The sequence below is a fragment of the Xiphophorus maculatus genome, chromosome 15 (genome assembly GCF_002775205.1).
Source record: "Xiphophorus maculatus strain JP 163 A chromosome 15, X_maculatus-5.0-male, whole genome shotgun sequence".
Classification (NCBI taxonomy): Eukaryota; Metazoa; Chordata; class Actinopteri; order Cyprinodontiformes; family Poeciliidae; genus Xiphophorus; species Xiphophorus maculatus.
The window spans coordinates 9435938-9456764 of NC_036457.1; the positions used below are offsets into that span (position 1 = coordinate 9435938).

General features: G+C 36.7%; 1 protein-coding gene across 1 annotated transcript in view; it reads left to right on the top strand.

The window, feature by feature from the left end:
• Positions 1-1307: 1307 nt before the first annotated feature.
• Positions 1308-20827, top strand: part of LOC111611438 (otoferlin-like) — a 31854-nt gene continuing 12334 nt past the window's right edge. The window contains exons 1-2 of the mRNA XM_023348236.1: positions 1308-1721; positions 10153-10211. Coding sequence (XP_023204004.1) covers positions 1640-1721; positions 10153-10211 — 141 coding nt within the window. The 5' untranslated portion in view covers positions 1308-1639. The remainder of the gene's footprint in view (positions 1722-10152; positions 10212-20827) is intronic.

The following is a 20827-nucleotide window of genomic DNA, read 5'->3' on the forward strand; positions in this document are numbered from 1 at the left end:
TTTTTGTCAATAAACCAGCCATTCTCTTTTCAATGAGCTGTCACAGTAACTCCTGACTCTCTGAAAGAGTCATTTCCTCCAGATTTTCTATTCTTTACTGCATATTACATTACATTTGTCTTTTTTTTCAGTAAGAACAGAATTATCTTCAGCATATAGCACGATGTCAAAACTTTTGTTTTATATATTCAAGGGAGTGGGTGGAACTTATTTATATTCCTAATCATTATCTTCACATCGCCTACATAACCTTAAATATATTACATGAATCCAATACAACGTACTTATTTAATAGCTAACCTATCAATATGGTATTTATTTATATTTAACTATGGCAGCAAGAACAATATTATGTTTGAATTGTTAAAAAACAAAAACTAGCAGAAACAACAAAACACCAATAATTATTACAGTAATTATTTTATATATTAAATCCAATAGTAGCCATTATGTTTGTCTGATGATTTGAACTGTTTTATGATTGGACATTGTCTAAGTAAAATATTCAAACTATTCAGCAATTTAGCTCCACATACTGATACAGAGAATATTTTTCTAGTAGTTCTTAATTAGCTTAATTAGCTTTTCAATGTCCACAAATACTCCAAGAGAGTTTCTTAAATTACATATTTATTATATCGCTACAGTTTCTAAAATAACTTTTCTCTAAAATTTAAGGTCTTCTATAAACATTTTAGGACATCCTCTCACCCATCAAACAATACCATAGGATGTTCTTTCACTTTTTTTTTTTACTCTGGTCATCGATGTGTAGTATAAAATACTTTTGAAACATCTGGCAGCCTGATTGGTTGTTTCATCTGATTTATGTGGGCTCCAGTCAGTCTCCAGAACAGCATCTGCCCATTAGCCAGAGAAGGACCTTGTTCCTCTAACCTCTAACTCACTTATAGACACATACATGGGGCAAACATAGTTGCTTGGCAACTGTAATGTCAGGGAACATATATTGAATCCTGCGGCAGGTGGATAATCTAAGACAAAGGATTAATATTTGCTTATCTGCATAATTATAGGTAATTTCATAATCATCAAACCTATGCAGCTTTTTGTTTTGGAACACAATATCAAAGAGTTATTCTTGTTCTCTTATGAACTTAGATTTAACGTGTTGTGTTAGCTAAGCAAAGTTAGACAGTGAGTCAATAAATAGCCAATTATTTGGTCACATAGTTACAGTCATAAAAAACAAAGGGTATAAGCTATTTTCCTTTGAATTCCTTGCCTCTGCTTTTAACCCTGCAATTAGAGCACCAGCATCCTCCCGCTGGAAGTGAAGCCCGCCCCCGCCCTTCCTGCGCTTCGACCAGCGTAAAATCCAGCGCCAGCTCGGAAATGAGCGACAGAAACTGGCTGCCAGGGACCATGCCCGGAGTTCGGAGAAAATATTAACTGGAGCCTGTGATTAATTCAGTTTTATCTCTTTTTTTCCCTTTTTTTCTTTCTTTTTTATCTGTCTTATATAAAAGCCCGTAGTGCGGGAGAGGGGATTGCTTTTTGGGCAGAGCGCATCCAGAGCCGAGTAGAGGCTCTCATTAAATCAGTGAATGCACCAATTCGGTTCAAGTTTTATCTGCGCGGAGTAAAAAAATTACTCCCCCTCGGCCAAAACGCACTGATGATGTCTCTAGTGGTTCACCTGAAGACGGCGGCTCACCTTCGGGGGAAAGGTGACAGGATCGCGAAAGTTACATTCAGAGGTAGGAGCAACATTTATGCATGTTGAAGCCCGCGTGTTTAACACTATGTTGTGTCCTAGTTTAAGTTCGAGTGTATAACGCAATGGGGCATAATAAACGAGTGGTGTTGAGTTTCTGGGGGTATCCCAGAAAACTTGCTGGAACCTTTTCACATATTTTGTTTGACAAATAATTAGCATGATAGACGTATGCACAGCAGTGCATTATTGCTAAATGAAAGTAAATAAGTTTACAAAAAGAAAAAAAAAATCTGAAATGAGTGTTGTATTTAGCTCCCCATGAGTTAATGTTTGATATTTTTGCCATGCATGAGAGCAAATTGCTGCCCCAGACATTTGCAGCCTCTAAGTTGTCTTAGAACTTTGCCGTATCATCTAATCAGCTCTGTCCAGCTTCCCTACTGTTGAACAAAACCATTCCCCCAACATGATGCTGCCCCCACTTTTCCACACATGGCTTAGGTCAAACTGCGGGTGGGACCCTTCAGGGCTTTCTGTTAGCCCTGAAGAGTCGTAAACGGTTTCGTAAATTAGTGGCTTTCTAATTTACGAATGACAAATTTGCTGAATTTGCCAAATCCTGAATGCAATTGGATTTTATTTGGGGAAATTAGAGTTAAAAGGGTGAAAACATATGCACACAATCTTTTCTGAACTTCTACTTGTAAAGCATTTCAAAACTGTATAATTTTCCTTCCACTTCACAGATATGTCCTGTTTTGCTTTGGTCTGCCACATTAAATGCAATGCAATGAAATGCATGGAGGTGTATAGCTGTAACAAGACAACATAAGAAAAGGTTCAAGGGTAAAAAGCCTTTGCAAAGTGTCAAGGTGTTCTGTTGTCAGTGCAACAAAATTATCAAATATATTCTATATGTGAGACAATGTGAAAATATGCTAAAGCATAACATGGTTTTTTTTTGTCATTTTTCTGTCACAAAAACAGGCTCTTTCTTATTTTGCACTTTGTACAGTACACATGTACAATACCTCGGCTCTAGCACATAAGGTTGAAAAAGTGTGAATTCATTCACTCCTCAGTGTGTTGCTCTGTGTCTGGGAGATAAGGAGACAGGAGTGCATCTTTCAGCACCTTGGACAGTGATCAGTGCTCCCTGACAGGTGCTTAGTGCCTCCTCAACTCTGATTTAAAAATCCCAGTGTCATGATGTTGAGTGCGGAAGATGGTACAAAACCCACATGTAGTTCTTGTCCTTTCGTCTGCTCTGTTCATACAGCCGTGTGTGCTCTGTGGAGAAAAGCATGCCTCTCAGTGTTAGGCTCTGTGCTGCAGTGATTTCGCTTGGGTACAGATATTACATGAACCGTGTCATCCTTGTCAGGAATTAGACTCTGGGCTCCTTTCTCCATGGAGAAACTGTCAGCTTAGTAGCTTCAGTTCATCTCTTTATAATTTCACCAGTGGTTTGTGTATGTGGAAGTTTTTAGTGTCATCCAGGTTGCAAATTTCTTCATTTTTTCAAAATGGTTCACGATGAGAAAGTAACGTGCCATGAACTGTTTCATATTTTCCCACATTATGACTACAATATATTAATATATTTTTAATGGTTTTATTTTACGAACACAAAGTAGCATATAACTGTGTGAGCTGCAGAGAGCTTAAGTGTAGGTGAAATAATCTGTTGACAAATTTTTGAAGCTATCAGACACTCTACATATAGTATGACACAAGTCAGGTAGGAGACATGACAAATATGTTGAAGAAGATGCGTTTGTTAAAAAAGAACAAAGTTAAGGTTTTTGATCTATATTATTTGTCTTCAGTGCAGCAGAAGACAAATAATACACATCACCATTATAACACACTATCCTGACAGTGAGGCATAATGGTGGCAGCATCAGTTTTGTATGGATGGTGATACTACAAGAAAACATCCAAGTTTGTGGCTCTGTAATTCTAAAATGTATTTGGATACTTTTTCAAGGCTCCATTAGAAAATGTTCTGACAGAACGACAGTTTTAAAAGTTACGTGTACATTATTACAAAATTTGTATAAGGTGATAAAATATGAAGAACACGCTGTGCTGTGTGGATGTTTGCCTATTTTATTTTATTTTATTTTTGTTGGACTTGGTCCATGCTTTCTCTGCTCTTGTTAACTGCTTATTCACAAAGGTTAAAATGAGTAAAAATGGATATTGATGGCATAGACATTAGACAGCTGCATTATGAATAATATTAAAAGACTTATTCTGTCCAGTCCAGTCTCCCCTAAACTAATTCTTTCAATAGATACACCAATCAGACTTTGACTTGGCTGATTACAGTTTTGCAGTTTCTTTGAGGTCTGACTTTAGACTTTAGATTTAGTTTTTTTGAAACAACATTATTGCTTCTGTGCTTTTATTTTTATCAGGCTTGTGTCATTCTGTTGTGAAATTTGATTTGATCTATTGTCTAAATAGTGTTTTTTGTTTGTTAGACTACAACATGTCCCAGATTTTAATACCACAACGGTTGGTGTTGTTTAATCAGTATCCCCTGTAGTGTTTGGTTTATTTTGCTTTTAATATGGTTGTGTTTTACTGCTCCTGCTCTTTGTTCAGTTAGCATTACCCTCCTCTGTGTCTTTGTGTATTCTGGTCCTTTTATTTCCTTTTTTTTCTATTATGCAGGTGACCACTCATTCTTTGTTCCTTTATTGTCATTTGCACCAATACACGTTTCTTCTCATCTTTGTTTTTTGCACGGTTGTACATCAGCATGATTTTTTGAGTTATTTGCACATTTTGTCTCAGTAGAGCATAACAAATAAGAATACAACTGAAAGGGATATATTTTCTTCAGAAAATGAATGGGACATGAAACTTTTGTTAGCACACACTTTTTCCACACTCCTGGCTTTGTACTGCCAGTAGGCTTCGCTTGTTGCTGCCACACTATACACTACACTATATCACTTGCTTCTTCCTCATGTTGTGTTTTCAATATTTCTCCCATAGCTGACAGAACAGCAAGAAAGATACCTGAGGTATAGGACCTCACTTCCAGAGCCATTCAAGTTGTATTTGCAGTGAAAAAATACAAGGCTTCTGTGTGCAACGTTACCAACCAAAGCTGCTCTGTCATGCAATATAACTTAGATAACTCTAGTAAGTCATGTGCACTTAGAAGAACAGGGAGAAGCAGCTGCATATTGCCAGGTTTCTTTTCAAATGCCAGGCCATAGACAACTATGGCTATCCTGCTTTGGCATAGACTGTGATTTATAGGTTACTACTAGTGCCTGCATGGTGGTACAGTGGTAAACAGTCTTACCTTGCAGCATTGTGGTCCTGGGTTTGAGTCCTGTCCTGGGCTCTTTCTGCTTGGACTTTGCACATCTTCCCCATAAATCTCAGGGTGCTTCATCTTCTTAACTTGTCAAAAATATGACTTTTTGGTTAATTGGTTGTTCTAAATTCCCCTTAGAGGGGTGTATGTGTGAGTGTGTGTGCCTCTGAATGGACTGGTGACCTGTTCTTTGACAGCCTTACTTACATAAGCTCGGTAATCCCAACTAACCTAAACCAGGAAAGGTTGAGTATAATTAAATGTCACAGTGTGAACAGAAAAGCGATTTGACTCTTTATACAGTTTAGATATAAGTTTGTTTTCAACAGCATAGTCTTTGGGATACAGTGTGACAATGTTTCTGTTCATTGTGTGTTTGTGTCAATCTCTTTTGCGTCTGAGGGATTATTTTGAGTCATGCCTTTCTCTAAAACCTGTCAGTGGAGTTTCCTTAGCGCTTTCAACTCTGAAAACTTCCCGTCTGGGCAGGAAAGCATCTGTCAAGAAGAAATAGATTGTTGAGAGGGGTTAAAATGTATAAGTGCCTTTGAAGTGTAAAAGAAATGGTAAAGTCAAAGATGATATTCTTAACTTAACAGTCTTGCATTCTACACTCTTATAAATAAAACATTAGAAATAATTACTGCTCTGAACTCCCTAGAAAGCAATAACCTTAAATGGCTCAGCTGTGTTTATGGTGTGGTGTAAAAAGCTTCCTTAATGTCACTCTTCCATAGGTTAAGGTGTAGAGTCAATTTACTGAGGGGTTTTCTTCTCTCTTTTGATGATATTTATATGGAAATATGCTTTAATATTCAGAATAATTCACAGGTAGACACAAATTAACTTAATCTGAAACAGATTTCAAGTTGTGCTGCTGACTCAGTAAACTCAATATAAGCAATTATTAAACTTCTGCTGCTACTTTTCCGTCAGACACTTTTTGCAGAACAACACAGGAATCACTTCCTACTTTGGAGCTGTTCTGGCTCACAGCTGCATGATTATGTGTTTAGAGTTGCTGTGGCTACTACCTGTTTTTATTAAGATATTCTTGGCTTTTATTTGACAGTTGATAGAAAGGAAAATAAAAAAATTCAGTAAAGTAGTGCAGGACCTCTGACAGCTGCACTGAGGACTGACTGCCTCAGCATATAGTGCATCTGTTCTACTCGCCGTGTAACGTGATGGCCAGTTGCTGCAGATTTTAAGGGAACAAGTTGCCACAGAATTACCATTTACAGCTCCTGGCCTGACGGTTATAGGTGTTTTGCTGCTTCAGCTCACCTTAAATTAAATGAATGGTTCATTAACAGCCACTAGAAAACTTGATGGCAAGCTCAGGAGTTCATTCAGCCATTTGAAACAGCTGTGTTGGAGCAGGGACCCAACTTAATGTCACACAGCATCGGTCCGTATGGGAACAGAGTGGGAAACCATTGAACCATTTTCAGCTTGTCTTTACATCCTGCTGCAGTTTTTAAAGATTCTCCTGTTCTTTTTAGTTTGTGATGGGGATCATTGTCGTGTTGGAAAATACTCATCTGAGAAATTCACATAAACAAGCCAAATTCTTCTAGACGAACATTTTATGTCGAGAGGCGACAAAGATTGAGCTGGTTGTCCACAATAACAAAAAAAAAATGTTTGGATGAGTCAAAGTGAGGCTTTTAAATCTAAGAAAACTCTACCAACAATATCAAGCATCGGGCTGGTAGAATCATGCTGGGGGACTTTGCTGGAGTAAATTGTAGAATGTGGTAGAACTATTGAAGGACAACTACCTCCACAAATTAATGGCTAAAAAGCTCTAACTTAAAAACAATTGGATATTTCAACAGAACAAGGATCGAAACATAAATAAAAACTTGTCTTGGACTGGGTGGTTTTGACCTCCGTCCTTTTAAGAATGTTTTTACTATACTATAAAATAGTTTGATTTCTCTGCAGGGTGGAAAGTGATGTTTAATTAAAAAATCCATAGGGATATGTCCTGTATACCAGGGGACTCAAAAGGTGGGTCTTTGGCTAAAAATAATGAAGAACCAAGTAATGTTTTTATTATAAACCTGATGATATGTGTAATACTTCCTAAATGTTATTTAAAAAAATGCTTCTAATTGGACAAACAAGCACAATTGGAACATACAGTATGTTTCAATTTACTGAGCTGTAACTTGTGCATTTTTTGTGTATTTGTGGACGCTGACCATGTAAATTTACTGAAGTTTTCTTTCTGTAGTTGAATCCACACGTTTCACTGAAAAACTTTAAGGCCTCCATTCATACATCAGGAGATTACAAAACTGTAATCAACGCAAAGAAGACTTAATTATAAACTGTCTTCTTGCACCCGTGAATGGTTCATCATTTTTTTGAAAAGCAGATATAATCAACGAACCGAGGTCGCCTTAAACGAAGAGGCGTCAAAAATTAATTGATTTCTTGACAAATCTTTAATGAACTCTCTGTTATCTGTTGCTCTGGGTTTTTTTAATGAATAGTGCTCCTGTACTGGTTGCTCATTGGTTGGCGCCGTAGCCTGCAGATCTTTCGTTTAAGTGTGTAATATTCTGTGAAATCATTAATGAGAACATATAGAAAAGTTCCTTTGCCTGGAGATATTTGAAAACTTTAAGCTTTGCTCTTGTCTTGGACTTATCAAGTCTTGTCTTAACATTCACACAACAGAAGGTTTTTAAAAATATATATTTTAATAATTTTTCCACTCTGTAGTGACTTGTTTTATTTCTCTTATGCTTGTATGGACATTTGGTTCATATTAGAGGCACTTATTTTGAATCCAAAGCACTTTCAGTCCGCTGTAATAAAATAGAACATAAACTAAAGGCAAAAAGAAAATTAGCACATCTCAACCTTTGTCTTTTCTTCCTTGGTTGATTTTTTTCTCACTTCATAAAATAAAACATGTGCTTCTCATTCTAGGAAGGTTTTCTCTTTATTTATGTTCACTCAACTTTGTGAGTCTTTATATCTCCCTCTTTGGGCAAAGCCAGCAACTTGAAGTGATAGGCGGAAAGTTTTCTTCAGTTTAGTTTGGAGCACCTTACATAAGCCCCACATTATCTATTTTTCTCTCATTGGGTGAAATCGCTCCTGTGAGAGGCCACTGTTATCAATAATGTAGGAGGTGTGTTGTCTCTTCTCCCACTTTGACTCTGAAGCGCTATTTATTTTGTTAAAAACTGCTTCAAAGGGACGTGGGCTTTCATGAGGTGGTGCAGAATCTCAGAGAGATGCGACAGAGAAGGGGAAAAATGAAAAGCGGCTTGTCTTGATGAAATGTGAAAGTTAAAACAAGTTTAGTATGTTTTCAGCTGTGCTCTTTTCTGCTGCGCGTTTTTATTTGCTCCTAAGCTCAGACGACGTGTGTTTGCTTCATAGATGAATGAAAAGATATTGTGAAGCTTTGTTATTCACAATATTATCAGAGCTAGGCAGAACCCAGGATTTCTATTCAGATGTATTATTAAAGCTAAAAGAACACGGTGCTTTATTAATATTTGTGTGTGCTTAAGTTTGTATGGCTGTCCACATGTTCTCACATTAAGCCTCACTAATTCAAAGCAAATAAACTCAACAAAGCAGAGTGGGACAAAGCAGCCAGGCGATCAGGAGCTGCTGCAGGCGTGAGGGAGGTGTGTAGCTGTGCAGTGGGCTGATAAACACTTCAGCAACAGAAAGCCGGACCATTAAAAGAGACTAAATGTGACTTCTGTTTTTCATATTCTTTAAAATTTGTGACCTTCTCTTGGTTGAAGAGTTAATCAGGAAATTTGCTGTCTCATCGTTCACATCTTTTGCATCTTTCCTAGCTTTTCTTGTAATTTTATGAACTACTTTGTTGGTTTAGTCAAATATTATAGAAGGCAATGGGACTATTTTACATTTTGACACATTTCTCAGTAACTTGAGAAATGCTTAAGCCAGTGTTGGCTTATGTTCAGCCAACACTGATTGATTTGAATGAACTAATTTACATAATTTACCAATAATGCGTCTGTCATTGTTTTACATAAAGGAAAGCCAAAACCTATGGAAGAGATGTGTAGCATATTAAGAGTCCATTTTCAATTGCAGACCCTCATAGTTTTCTTGATTTATTATTTTCATTTTGAGGCATGCCCAAGAAAACAAGGCCTCTAAGTCAAATCATATTTATACCGAAAAAAACAGGAACAATCTGTACCTGCAGTAAAATACTAACATATTTTAAGGCTTTTTAGCTAGCATTAGCTGTGCCAGCAAGTGTGAAGGCTACTGTGTCTCTGTGTGTGTATGTTGCAACCTAATCACGCAGCATGCACAAAGTACACTCAGATCCTTTTCTTAAAGAGAAATAATGGAAAATGTTTTTGTATGAACTTGCTGATATTGCCCTTGCATGTCTGTATGTTTTGCAGCAGTTGTTCAGGTAGAACAATGTGTATCGGCTCTAACATGAGATGTAGTCAATTCATCCTGTAAAAACAGCCCTCTTAAATTCACAGAAAATAGTACCGCCACTCATAAAGTCCCATATTTGAACACATTTGTAGAAACAACCGACTTGACAAATTCACGTATTACATGTCTGAATTGGCAGTGATTTGAGGACTGTTATAACTAAATTATAGTAAGAAAAGAAGAGAAGAACTTTTTTAAGAAACCTAAACTAATTCCGCTTTATAACTCCTCTACTATAGAGCAAGCTTTACCCTCTTTAAAGATCACAGTATATATCAGAATTTGCTGGGGGAGCTTAACAAGCTACAAAAAATAGGTTTTGCTAACAAAACTCATATATAATAATTACGTGAACTGTCTGAAATGTTGTTCTCTGGGGTTCCAGTTATAGATTTGAATCGAGCCAAAGGAGAATATGAGGCTAATTGTCCCTCTGCTGAAAACAAATAAAAAGCAACTCTGAACAAATACTCAGAAAGTTTTTTGACGGTAGCAGCAGTGTTATCCATCCAAGCCATGCATCTAGACTGTCTTGTGTATAGAAAACTCTGACTGCTGTTTTCTGTGGAAACCTTCCCAGGCTGAGTCTGCCCACTCAATCTCAGCTATCATGATGCCATTAAGTAAACTGCCTTTTAATCTCTGGATCCTCTCCATCTTTCAGGTCTGCCACTCTACAGCCGCGTAGCAGAGAACTGTGGGGAGGTGGCTCACTTTAATGAGGTTGGTATCTTTGTTTCACTTTGCTGTTATCAGAAAACATCATGCTGGTTTCACACATTGAAAGTTTTCTTAATGAGTTGAGGTAGAAACTCAATAATTGGCAGAAACAATAGAGGCTGAGGCATTAAATTTATTTAGGATTTAGTGGAAAGCACACTGAATGTGTGCAACATAAGTTCTCTGAATCCGAGGAGCGGATACAAGAGTTTGATCCAAACAAAACTTCTGCTATCAAATATAAGTATCTGGTGCTTTAATATACTATTCTTCTAATAAAAAACTGAAGAAAATGGTTGTATGTACTGTGTTTGAGGCATTATTCTCTGGACTAAAGTCTGTTTCACATGAATAGGAGATACTCACCAACCACAGGCTGAATTGTGAGAACTTAATTAGCTTATCTGGTGTTTCCAAAGGCTATAATTGAATTTTGAGCCAACAGCAGGAAGTGTAAAGTGATTCACCGTTTTTTTCAACCACAGAACTAGGAACAGTTTTGTAACTTTTCCTAAAGTTTTTTTTTTCTTTTTAGAAAAATAAAATCTTTTAGCAGAATTTAGCAAATAAATAGGCTAAATATATAATGCAGGTCTGTTTATATTTTATCTTGGCTTTTGAATCCTTAATGCTACTGAATTATATATAGCACTGTAATTGTACTGTAAGTCTGATGTCATGTTTCTGTGGGAAAACATGGGAGCAGATTCTCATATACTGTACCTTACAAGGTATTCATATTCCTTGAACATTTCCACATTTTGTCTCATAAATTTTCATTTATTTTCTTGGGATTTTGGGTGATAAACCAACACAATGTAGCATACAGCTGCAAAGTGAAACAACAGTTATGTTTTTATTGTCTTTTTTCTTACAAATGAAAACTTGAAAAGTGTGGCATGCATATGTATTCAGCCCTCTTTACTCGAATACCCCTAAAAATGTAGTAATTTTTCCCTAAAAAGTCACCAAAATGAAAGTCTTGCTATATAAGCTGCCTGTGTTTTAATTACAGTGTGAATACAAGTTTTCTATTATGTTTTTAGAGATTTGTTAGAGAACTGTAGTGAACAAAATACATTTTGAGTAATCAAGGAACATACCAGACACTTTTAACTAAAATCCCAGTGAAATAAATTGAAGTTTGCAGCTTTTAAGTGACAAAATATGGAAAAGTTAAAAGATTATGAATACTTTGCAAATCGCAGTGCATATACACACTTCCATACACTTTACAAAGCCATTTTGTTTAAACCTTGTGAGAATCCCACCAAGACACTTCTTATGTGCCTATATTACCCACAAAGTTGTCAGTAAATATTTCGAGGATTGTTACTTCAGTACGGCTTATTAAGGAATTATCTGCAAAAGTTATGACTTGCAAAAGGCTAATTTCTTCAGATGTTTTCAAACCCTGTGTGCTTATTGCCTGCCAGGGTCTTTGATTCTCACTCTGCTCTAAATAAGGTGTAGAAGGCTGAAAGGCTGAAGGCTGTGAAAAAAGCAAGAGGGTTTAAGTGCTGCTTCTGCCACACGTGGAAGCTGAATATTTAAGCATAGGTTGGAGGATTTGAGCTGCAGTAAATGAGAATATTCTCGACAACAGCACACTTCTCTGTATTCCTTTGAGTCCTTCAGGTTATGGTTGGCCTGTCTTTATTTACCATGGCTGCTCTGAGATTATGGGAAGCATTCCCAAATCGCATTCCGACAAACTCCTGAAACTGAACAAAAACAAGTTTAATGATGAACTGAAACATGAAGGCTCGTGGAAAAAAAAGAAGGTGGGAAAAACAAGAACAAGATGAAAATTGAGGATCAAGAAAGAAGTGTTGCTGGAAAATTTGCCAAAGCTGGAGAGACACAGCAGTGCTATGGGATAGACTCAAGAGAATAAAATCCTGAAAACAAAACGAAAAGTGCCTCAAACACATTCAAAATCTTCTCAGAGGATATGAATGCTGTTTTGGCAAAGAAAAACATTTTTTCTTTGATCAGCTAACAAGCAGAGTGCTACTTCCTTTACTGATAACCAGCTTTATTGTTTTGCTTTTAATCAGGAAGTTTCCACTCACTCAAATGCACCGTGGAACTCATAGGGTTGTACAGTCCCACCAGCGATTGTGTTGTTTTTGCAAAATATATTTTCACTATATTTTATTTATATTTTAAAACTGCAATGGGTACAACAACGACTGGCTCTCATTTTAAGCTCCTCTGAAGTATGGACTGATTCTTGCACCTCAGTCAAGAATGAGGTGCAAGAATCAGAGGTGAGGTCATTGACATCTCTCAGCATCCATGCAGTGTCCAGTTCTCTCTTGGAATGACATGTTCTTCCTGCACTTTGAAGGATTGTGCAATAAGTGCATGCAAGTGCTCAGGCGTCTTTATTGTGACCGGTGCACCATTGTTGTGCTTTCTTCACCCTTCGAAACATTCCTGATCTCTTCCTTTTCACCAATGTCTTCATCAACATTTGGAACACTTGCAGGTCTCATTGAGCTCAGCAGAGCCCCTGAAGTTGAGGGCCATTAGCATATAGCTGTGTGTCTTTTTGCTTTATGCATGGAGTAGCAGAATGCCTTTGAACTAGTGTGCAGATAGGCTGGATAGGGAATCTGTATTCATTATTCAGTGGATGGTGAGGCTTTTAGCTGCAGAACGACAGGGCTTCCCCCTCAAAAGTTCGACATAACTAGAGCAGAGAACAGAGAGTCCTGCTCTATATGTGGCCGGCAGTGTTAGTTAAACCATGCTCTGCACATGTTCAATTTGATCAAAGAGATCATTTGTTTTATTTGGAGTTAAACTATGAACACCATGTATGGAAGTAATAACTATATGTCAGCATAATGAATATGGTCAGTGCAGTCTTTAAAATTGTGAGTCTGCCTTTAAAATAGGATTTTTTTTTTTTAGCTCAGAAAACTGAATCACAAGTTTTAACGCATTTATGAGATGTGACCTGAGTGGTGGCTTGCATGGAGAGTATGCATTATTACATTTTACAAGTCACAACTTTAAAATACAATAATAACATCATAACAATTAGAATAAAGAAACAGTGCTGTTTTGTTCCAAAAGCAATGTTTTTAAATTTTTTTTAGTTTTCTAGTTTTTTTCTGCTACTTTACATGAAGTAGGAGTTTTAATTACAAGCTGCTGAAAGATTTAATCACCTTTGAAAAGATGGTACAGTTTAGGAGTTTGCTGAAATAGCTGACTTTGCCATTTTTCTCAGTTTGCGTTGCTGCTGAAAGCCTCATCAGCCTGCTGGGCTTGTTGTGGCTTACCGGAGATAGAGTGAAGACACCTCATCGAGCTCACTTCCAAACCACTTCCTGAACTGTCTGGATAATCACATTTAGAGTGAATTGAACAGATTAAAGCAATAAATGTCAGATATATGAACCCTCACTGCATCACTATCAATGGGAACATTATATCATAAGAGATGTTGACATCTAAGGTTCTTATTTCAGCTGATGTTCCTCTGGCCAGTGGGGCTAACAGTAAAGAGGAGAAAAGTAACAGATGCCTCAGGGTGAAGCACAAGTTTGAATATTGCCAGTTCTGAAAATAGTTTTTAAAGTTCTCTAAATGCTCAAGGACACTCCAGGAATGTGTTCTTCTGGCACATCTTCCAAGATTATGAATAAATGATGACTTGTGCAAAATATTTAATTTACAAGCATGCAGTTGGATGGGACCTAAGCATGGGAATATGTGGCATTAAAATTTATAAAATCAAGGACCAAAGGGACAAACCAAGTTTGGGGGACTTATTTTTTTCCAATAGCATTCCCTGAATTTTGTTATGATATGTGAAAGTGGTGTAACTGTTACGATATTTATTTGGAGAAATAAATGCAGGAATTGTTCCATGGATCAAAAAGGAAAGAAAATTCAGATTTATTCACATAACATATATTTTAAAAGAAGCATTCAAAAATGAGCAAGAAAGCTGATAAATGTGGATTGAAAATGGGAGACTATGAGAGATAGTGTATCGGTGTGAAAAGAGAAACACTCATTATATAACATTAATTTAATTAGGCCTCAAACTTCACAGTTACAAAACCAATAGACTGTGGCAAACCATCCTCTCTACAGTTGTTTATAGAGATAATGCTGTGTTGCTATGCAGACTCATGACTTTCCATAGAAAAAAAGTAATAAATAAAGTATGTATTTTTTGTATTAGTGCTGCACTATGAATTTGTAAAAAACTAGACATGTATTTCTGTTTGGGCATCTGTCTGTTTGAGCCTATGTTCATCAGCTTGCAACAAATCTCTTTCACAAGCGACCCGCTGGGACAGTAAACATCAGCCCATAAATAATGATGAAGAAACTACTGCTTCTTAGTAATCGCCTGACCAAAAGTAATAAAAATTATAAAATAAATACAAATAGTGAGAAGCAGAAGCAGGTGACGCATGGGTAACAAACTTTCCGTCTGTTGTAGAATAACTATAGGATAGAAGCAAATAGGTCTTGAGCAAATCATGTTATACAGTGAATATGTTTGTGTCACATTCATAAAATCACACTTCATTCAGTAGCAGAATTTAGTTGGGTCAAGTCACACAATTACAATTCAACCAAAAAATGAAAGATAAGCTATAAAAAGTAATATACTTTATTTCATCTAATCATTAATGCAATCTGAAACAAGCACTAGGTGACAGTGGAGATGAATAGCTCCCTTTTAGCGAGAATAAACTTGTTGCAGAATCAGTTTGGACAACCAGCTGTTTTAAATTGCTAAAAGCTTTAAGAATAGGAAAGAAATCCAAAAGAAAAACAATGATGCAGTTGGACAGAGTTACTAACATACATATTAAAACCATAAAAAGAGATTTGTAGAGAAAAGCTGCACAGTGCTGCTAGGCCTTCAGCAGTCAGCTCTTTCAGCAGCATATGGTTTGTTACAGATTCATTGGAATGGAAAGTCCTAGCTATTAACTTTATTGTCTACCTCATTAATTAAAACTCACAAAATGTCCACAAAAGAGGCACTGGATGAATGAAATGTCTGCTTTCTCTTTTATATTAATAAACTCTATAACTTTGAGAAGTAAAAATTGGAAATCTATTTTTTAATCCCTCCTAAAGTCAGAATTCTTGATGCTGATTTTTCTTTTTTTGTGTGTTAATTTGAAGACGTAAGTGAATCTTTGGGGAATACTAATATTCTGCATCTCTCTGAAAAAGGAAAAAACTAATTTTGCCAGTGTAAAGGGAAGAAAACGGTCCTGGTTTATAGAGAAGATAACCATGGCAACTTTAATTCCTCACACTGTTTTTTTAAGGTAGCATAATACCATTTGAGGAAAAAATGATTTAAAAGGATTTTTGTGAGATGATTAAAGACCTTTGAGAATAAAATCTCCTCTAACTTTTATTTTATGGAGGTATTACTTGTTTAAAACAGAAAAAAGTTGTCCTATTTGGTAACTTAGAGGTAATATACTGATATTGTTCAATTAACTGAACAAAGTTACTATTTTCCTGGTTCTTTTAGTAGAAAACAACAACAAAAATCTATTGTTGGTTTAAAGGGAGTTACATGAAACATTAAACCTTTGGACAAATTAGATCCAACATATTTAAATAAAACCAGACAAAAACTGACAGCTCGTTGTTTATGTGTTGGAGAAACTAAGAATTAGATACAGTCCATCTTGAATAAATGGGTCTCTAATGAATTGGTTGAAGAAATTTATTGCACCTTTTTCCTCAGCTTTAGGATTGGAAAAGCAATTATTTTAACTTCAGTCATCAAATGGGGAAAGTTCTAATCCTATAATGGTAATGCTGGTTTGAAGAAAGTGTTCCATTCCCCATAAATTAGACAGAAATCAGTTGGGAAGCGTCGGAGTGACACTTGAAAAACAGGTCGGAGATTGAAAAGTACGGCGTTAAAGAGTTGAAGTGGAAAAGCAAGATTGAAACAGAGTTGCTGGGGTGAACAGTTATACCTTGCTGTCAGTAAACGGAACACGACTTCCACTGCAGACCCAGCTTATTAGTGATGCTGCTTGATCTTTGCTGTCAGACATACACACACGCACAACCACCCCCACACACACATCCATATATAGATAGATAGTTTTACATACTGTGCATAGTGTGTAGGATAAAATCTGAGGCAAACAATGCTGGACCTTTTCTAAGTCAGCTAAAATGTTAAAAGCTACAAGTTGTAATAAAGAAAGGTGGCAAAAATAGTAATTTTATGGGAGGTTCAGAAGTGCAGGACACCAAGTCCACTATTACCTTAGGGCCTTCTACACAGAGTCAGAGCTGTGTTTCCATACACAGCATTAATAGAATTGTGTTTAAAGTATTACAGGGAGATCACTTCTCTGCTTTTATTGTCAGTGTTGTCATTCTGATTACATCAGAAGGTATGCGCATATCATCCAGTGATGCAGTAACTGCACTGCATCTCCATGGTGAAGGGGGAGCTGGGTCACAAAGTAAAGCATAAAAAGGGATACGTGGTGTTCCTAACTATAACCATGTCCATCATCTTTGAGTGTAATAAAAACTCCTACAAGTGCAAATGCAGGAAGCTGAAAGAAACTTTCTTTATGGAGGAAATTTAATGGAAAACCAAGGGGAGCTTAAAGTGGATCAACTGTTTCTCCAATATGACAGGGCCTGAAAAACAAATCCCTTATGACAACAAATATCTTTGGCTATTATTTTAATAAGGTGGCAAAAAATAAATATTGAATATCCATGTGCTTCTGTACCACAAGTGTTGTGTGCATTAATTGTAATTTAGTGCTACTTGTAATATAAAAACAACATAATGGGAACAAAATATAACAAATGGAAGAGAAAATAGTACACTTGAGTTACTTTGGCAGAAACAAAAATCTTCTGCCGCATTAAATATAACAATTAAGGCAGCGGACTAATATTAAACAACACAAGGCAAGAATAAGCCAAGAAGAAAGGGAGTGCATTGTGACCATCCTCAATCTCTCTCCCGCTGCATAACCTGCGTCTCTTTCACAGTGCCACACATGTACACAAGCAAAGTTGTGAAAAACAAAGAAAGGCTCTCGCTAACTTGATTCCTACAGTTCTATGGAAAAAGAATCTTTCAAAAGAACCTGATTGTTCTTGAACATCACATCACTAGTTCCCCCAGTGTTAAAAATCAGCCTTGAGCCATATGCAAAGAAGAACATGTGACATCAGCATGCTGCGTTTATGGAAGTACATCTGGATGCTGCACGTGTCATTTGACTGTCAATTTCAAAGTTGTGCAACTGGAGCACAAAATAATTATGAATAGTTCCATTATTGATGGAAGTGGTGTTGTTCTGCAGAGAGCAAGAATAACGGGACTCAGCTGTAACCTGCTTCAGCATGAGCATGTCATTATTAAATAGAGCAGCGGTAACAACATCTGCCATGCTTGTTTCATCCATGATAGGTTTGATTTCGCCACTTTTTGCCTCCTCTTGTGCAAAATGGAAAGTCTGTCAGACGCAATCATGTAAATGTCTGGTAATATGCTACATGACCGTTCAGAATTAGGACACTAAAAAATCATCAGCTATACACAATGTGGGACTACGTTTAAAAATTGTCTGTGTGTGATTCAAAAACATGTTTGTGTCACGCAGACTGTCATAAACACGTTCGACAGGCAGGAAGTTGTTTTTGTGCTTTCATAAAATTAGGAAAATTAAACATCAAGAGTGAACTAGTTCTGATAAGATACAAGAACATAAAATATGTAGAATTCAGCAGCATTAAAAGAGCATATGAGCACATAATTCAATCTCAAACTGAATAATATTTTTCACAAAACATGATCAATGAATATAAATAATTGTAAACTACAGATGCCAAGTGGGGAACTATGAACATGAATGTATTTAGTTCTTTTTGTGGACTGCACTGTAAGTTTTTAAACTGGCATTTGACCTTGATCTGTGTTCATTTTATACCAAGCTAACTGACAGGAGCTAAGAAGAAGTTAGGTTGCACTGTTATTGCTCTTATCCTTCGAGGACACATCTAAACCTTGAGAGAGTTGCATCATAAGATTATAACAAGCCTGGAGTTCAAAACACTGTGAGCTTCTTAGAAGATCCTCTAATTGTGTCACATTCCTCCTATCATTATCACATTAGAGAGTAGAAGAAAAAATAGAAGGAAACATATTGTTCATAATTAATCATGGGTGAGTTTCCCCCCCCCACATCTGAATCTAGTATAACAGTCATAAAATATCAAGGAATGATGTGTTGGGGAACTTGGGATGACCCTGTTTTCCATCTGACCAGCACAATGCTCCAGGGATCTGAGAAGAAACTTTTTCTCCTCATTTGATGATCTGAGTGTTTAGCCCCTGGGGAAGCGCCAATAGGCCTCGAGGCGTTCAAGAGAGAGATCATTTCTGTCACTTTTAATGAGCCATCATGCTTTACCAATTAAACTTCATACAGCACTGAGCGCTAGAGAAAAGGGATCTGAGAACAGTTATGAGAATGACTCAGACAAGCTAAATAGAAAGGACTAGTGGTGATTTGTTTTTCCACAGCAAAGTAGTGATGACTGCTTTACAGATTACCATCTGACACCATTTCTAACCAACATATTATGTGATAAAGTCTGACTGAATGCCAGAGTCGGAGTATTGCAGCAGTTTTTCATCATTCAAGTTTAAGGCAATTTATAGCTTTAAGCGTGCATTCTACAGAACGTCAATGAACAGAGCTCACTGTAATTTAATATTCATGCTTGTTCATGTTTCTGGACTTGCAGAAATGTGCACCATTAAACAGGATACATGATGCATGTAAAAATAATGAATTAATGTTTGAGTGTAGATAGATTTAAAATCTGAGATGGAAACAGAAAACAAATCTAGCAACTAACAACCTAAAGCTCCTGAATAAAACCCACCTCAGTGTAAAAGGGATTTTACTTATGTTAAGGATTTCACTCATGAGTTAAACAGAAAGGATGAAATAAACATCAGAGTCAAAAAACAAATGAAAATTCCCCCTTCTGACTGAAAGTAAGAAATTTTTTTATCTTTAAACAACAAACATACAATCTCTAATCTCCCTGCCTGGCGACCACAAGACAGGACGCAACTAGCTAAAAAAAAAGAATTAAAATAAAAAAAACCCAGAAAATCCCCATACCTAACTTCCAACATATCTTAAATTAAAACAATTCACCAAACAAAAAGAGCTAATCTCAGGATTGCTCTGAGTACACAGGATCAAGTTTAATAGTAAACTTAAATCACAGATGCTCAGGCGGAAGAAGTTTGGCGTTAGATGACTGTAGCTTTTATCCACGCTACTGATGAGGAGGATTGATTTTAGCTGTGCATCAAGATGTGACAACAGGTCTGAAAACAAAACAGAATGAGACATTAAAGGATCTCCATTATCTCAAAGTTTATTCAACTGACTGCATTTTACCAATAAGATTAGAAAACTTAGCCCCGGTGTTTCTTCTGCTTGAACTACAGTGATATCTTTTTTGGATGCAATAAAAGAGAAGAAGAACTAGTGTAGTATAGCACTTAATAAAAACGTAATAGTATTTAAACTATGGATAGCACAAACTTAAAGTAGAAACACTTTTTTATAGGGAGAAAAAAGGTAAGACTCAGATTTTTATGACTTGCGTACTTCAGAATAAGTGTTGTTTATTGTGAAAACACAGATTAAAACCTGTGCTTCTCTGGGGAAATTGACAAGCTTGGAATTGAATAACCCAAACATAATCTCATTATGATGTGCATCATTTGAGCTTATGTGTGCTGGTATAATGTTGATCCCTTCCCTAGCTGTGTGTGCTGTCATCATTAACACCATGCTGAGGGCTTACTTTTCAGCAGCTTTATCACACAGGAGGAGAATTGTTATAAAATAGATGCAATGCAGTTGATTTAGTTGATATATTCTGACGAGGACAAACACTCAGGAGCTGTTAGCAGCTTCTAAGTGTTTTTAGTGGAGTGGGTGACTATTGCTCTGAAAGTGGCAATAGTCCTGTCCTCAGTAGGCGAGAGATTGAGAAAAGAAAGCACAGACTGCAGATCCTCAGGGTGGAAAGCACAGACTCACAGCTTAAAGCAGTGCATGCATGTGGATGCACAGGTCCTCTAATGCAGGTCTAATGGAAGCAGGTGGGAACTCCAGGATTCAGTAATGGGACAGTCCTGATGGATGTGTTTCCTGCCCTGCAGTGTTTTCCAGACTTAGAGGCTAAAAACAGTGGGAAGTCAATGAGTTTTAAATCACCTGTGCAACCTTTATACATCTGTCGTCATGATATTGTTTCATCATAATACTGTAATTAAAAACAGTTTGCTGAATGTTATCCAAAAGGCTAATTAATCATCCTTTGAACTTTTACAACAAGAGCTTTTGTTCCTCTACTTAATTATGTAGTCATGTACTTGTTGTTTGAAGCAGCAAAGCAGAGTGATGTGGTGTAATATGGTGTCAGAGTTTGACGTTGTTGGAGGACATTAGTGAACAAACAGCAACATGGAGACCACAAAACAGAGTAGGTTGTTCTGGAATACAGCTGGGGAGAAGGTTAAAGCAGGATTAAGTTAT